The sequence below is a fragment of the Lycium ferocissimum genome, chromosome 11 (genome assembly GCF_029784015.1).
Source record: "Lycium ferocissimum isolate CSIRO_LF1 chromosome 11, AGI_CSIRO_Lferr_CH_V1, whole genome shotgun sequence".
Taxonomy (NCBI): domain Eukaryota; kingdom Viridiplantae; phylum Streptophyta; class Magnoliopsida; order Solanales; family Solanaceae; genus Lycium; species Lycium ferocissimum.
The window spans coordinates 46,116,108-46,118,727 of record NC_081352.1 but is presented as its reverse complement, the minus strand read 5'-3'; the positions used below and the strand labels follow the sequence as shown (position 1 = coordinate 46,118,727).

The 2,620-nt window shown below is 36.8% G+C and overlaps 1 protein-coding gene across 1 annotated transcript; it reads left to right on the top strand.

The window, feature by feature from the left end:
- Positions 1 to 785: 785 nt before the first annotated feature.
- Positions 786 to 2,348, top strand: LOC132037298 (mitogen-activated protein kinase kinase kinase 18-like). The gene has a single exon (XM_059427791.1). The coding sequence runs from the start codon at positions 1,141 to 1,143 to the stop codon at positions 2,143 to 2,145; it is 1,005 nt and encodes a 334-aa protein (XP_059283774.1). The 5' UTR covers positions 786 to 1,140; the 3' UTR covers positions 2,146 to 2,348.
- Positions 2,349 to 2,620: the final 272 nt, after the last annotated feature.

Below are 2,620 nucleotides of genomic sequence, written 5' to 3'. Positions count from 1 at the left end.
TCTTTAATGCGTAACCATTCGGAACATGACATTAAATCTGCAAATTGTTTTAGCAAAGAGGGTTATTTTATTATATGTTGATCCTATGCTTCTTATAGAAGTAAACAGCACAAAACTTAAAAAAAAAAAAGGCACGCAGTTCAAGGCACATTATAAATTAGTTACTAGTAACAGTTAAAAAGTCGGCATCTGATCGAATCTTGCGGAAATTTGAGGTATGATTGGTGAACTTTTTTCTAATACAATAAAAAAAATAAAAAGATTTACTTTGCCACATTGGAGGATTAAAAGAGACTTGATTGACAAGTTAAGAACCACTACTAGTAATAGGCCACTTTTAGTCAATGTTTGAGAATTGTTTAAACCTCAAGGATTCCAAGGATGATTCTTGCTTTAGCATGGTTAAAACTCACATTTTAATGTTGTTCCAGAAGGTGATCGTGGCTTTTGAACTAGCTAGCTTATTCTTATTAAAGGTAATTATCATGTCATTATCAAAACTTAATTCCCTTTCTTCAAAAGCCTTCATTGTCTTCATTCAACTAATTGTCCATTAACCCCTTCTTTTCCGTTTGAAATCTATCCCTTGTTGAAAGACTAAACTATCTTCGAGATAATTTTATTTTGCTTGACGTTATACTTGTCCACTTTAGTGACTTCAAATTAAACTCCACATGAATTCAATGCATATCAAAAAGTGCAATATCCAAAGAATTCAATAACGTCCAATTTGTTACTCTCATGAAAAGATACTTATCAAACACCGAACTCCCATACAGATCAAACGATCCCTATCCAATCCAATCTACCCTATCCAACTTCTTTCCTAAAAGATAACCTAAAACAATTAAGTTGACCAGAGCTTGCCACATTGCAACAAACCCAGTTGGCCAAGTAATTGTAGTCCTCCAGCCTACTCAAACAGCCGTATAGCCACAAGCATTTTGTCACATTTGTAAATTCCCACTAAAGCAATCCTCAAACTTTTAAAGAGAAAAAGTGTGGCCACCTAAGGTCCACCAACTAATTTGGAGACCATATTATATAAATACCTCTGCTGCAGCTTCTAACAAACCAAAAACAGAATACTTCTGAAAATTCTTAGACTTCCTACCAAATACCAATCTCTTCTTCTTCTCAATGGATTGGACCAGAGGCCAAACCATAGGCCACGGCTCTTCTGCCGCTGTCTCGGTTGCCAAATCACGTTTGTCCAGCGAGAATTTTGCGGTCAAGTCTGTCGAGTTATCGAAGTCACAGTTGTTGCAAAAGGAGCAGAAAATTCTGTCTGAATTGAGCTCTCCTTATATAGTTACCTACAAGGGGTACGATGTTACAACAGAGAATAACAAGGCCATGTTTAATCTTATGATGGAGTACATGCCTGAAGGTACACTCTCCGATCAAATTCGGAAACATGGTGGTCGGATCAACGAGCCGTTGATTGGGTATTATACCAAACAAATTCTACAAGGACTACAATACGTACATTCCCGAGGCATAGTACACTGTGACATTAAAGGACAGAACATTTTGGTAGGTAAAACCGGTGCCAAAATTGCTGATTTTGGTTGTGCCAGGTGGGTTGATCCTGCTGAGAGGGCAGAGCCAATTGGTGGAACGCCGATGTACATGGCACCAGAGGTGGCACGTGGGGAAGAACAGCGATGTCCAGCTGATATTTGGGCATTGGGATGTACTATTATTGAAATGGCCACGGGTACATCACCATGGACTAATGTGACTAATCCAGCTTCATTACTTTACAGAATTGCATTTTCAGGGCAATCCCCTGAAATTCCAAAGTTGCTGTCTTTACAAGCAAAGGATTTCTTAGACAGATGCTTTAGAAGAGATCCAAGAGAAAGATGGACGGCTAGAGAACTCCTCAAACATCCATTTCTTGAAAAATATTTTAATTCGAATCAAGATTTTATCACAAGCTCGCCAACAAGCATTCTTGATCAAGATATATGGAATTCAGTTGAGGAATCAGAAACTATGGATTATTCAATACAAACAATAAGCTCAACGGATTCTTCTTTGCAAATGTTAAGAAAATTGGGTTTATATTCAGCAGAAGTAGAACCCAACTGGAGATGGGACGATGAGAGATGGGTCACTGTTAGAAGTATTGGTGAATAACTCGATAGCTAACAGTCTTGTCAGAAAATTTGCACAGTAATTTTCCTCTCGCAAGATATATTTAAAAATGACCTTAGTAGGTGGCACTAACACTAATCCTAACAATGTATGTCCTCTTTGACAAGCTTGACAGCAAACAAACGATCTATTTCAACCTCCAATTCTTTATATTCCAATTTTTTTGCTAATTTTTTTTATACTCATATCTACTTATATAGCGGAACGTGAAAGCAAACAATTAGTCACTATTGTAACGTACAATTCACAAAATGTTAAGGAAGTTCTCTTCATCCTCAGAAAAAAAAAAAAAACAATTTTATTGGATAAAGATAGATTTGGTGGTCCAACGCTCCCGAGCCCACCTTCATAAGAAAAATAAAAATGGTCCCATAAAGATTGTCTATAAGATTTCTTGGCGCAAATAAATTACATTACCATGAAATTAATTAAACTGCCTTGCAAGATGTTATGACAC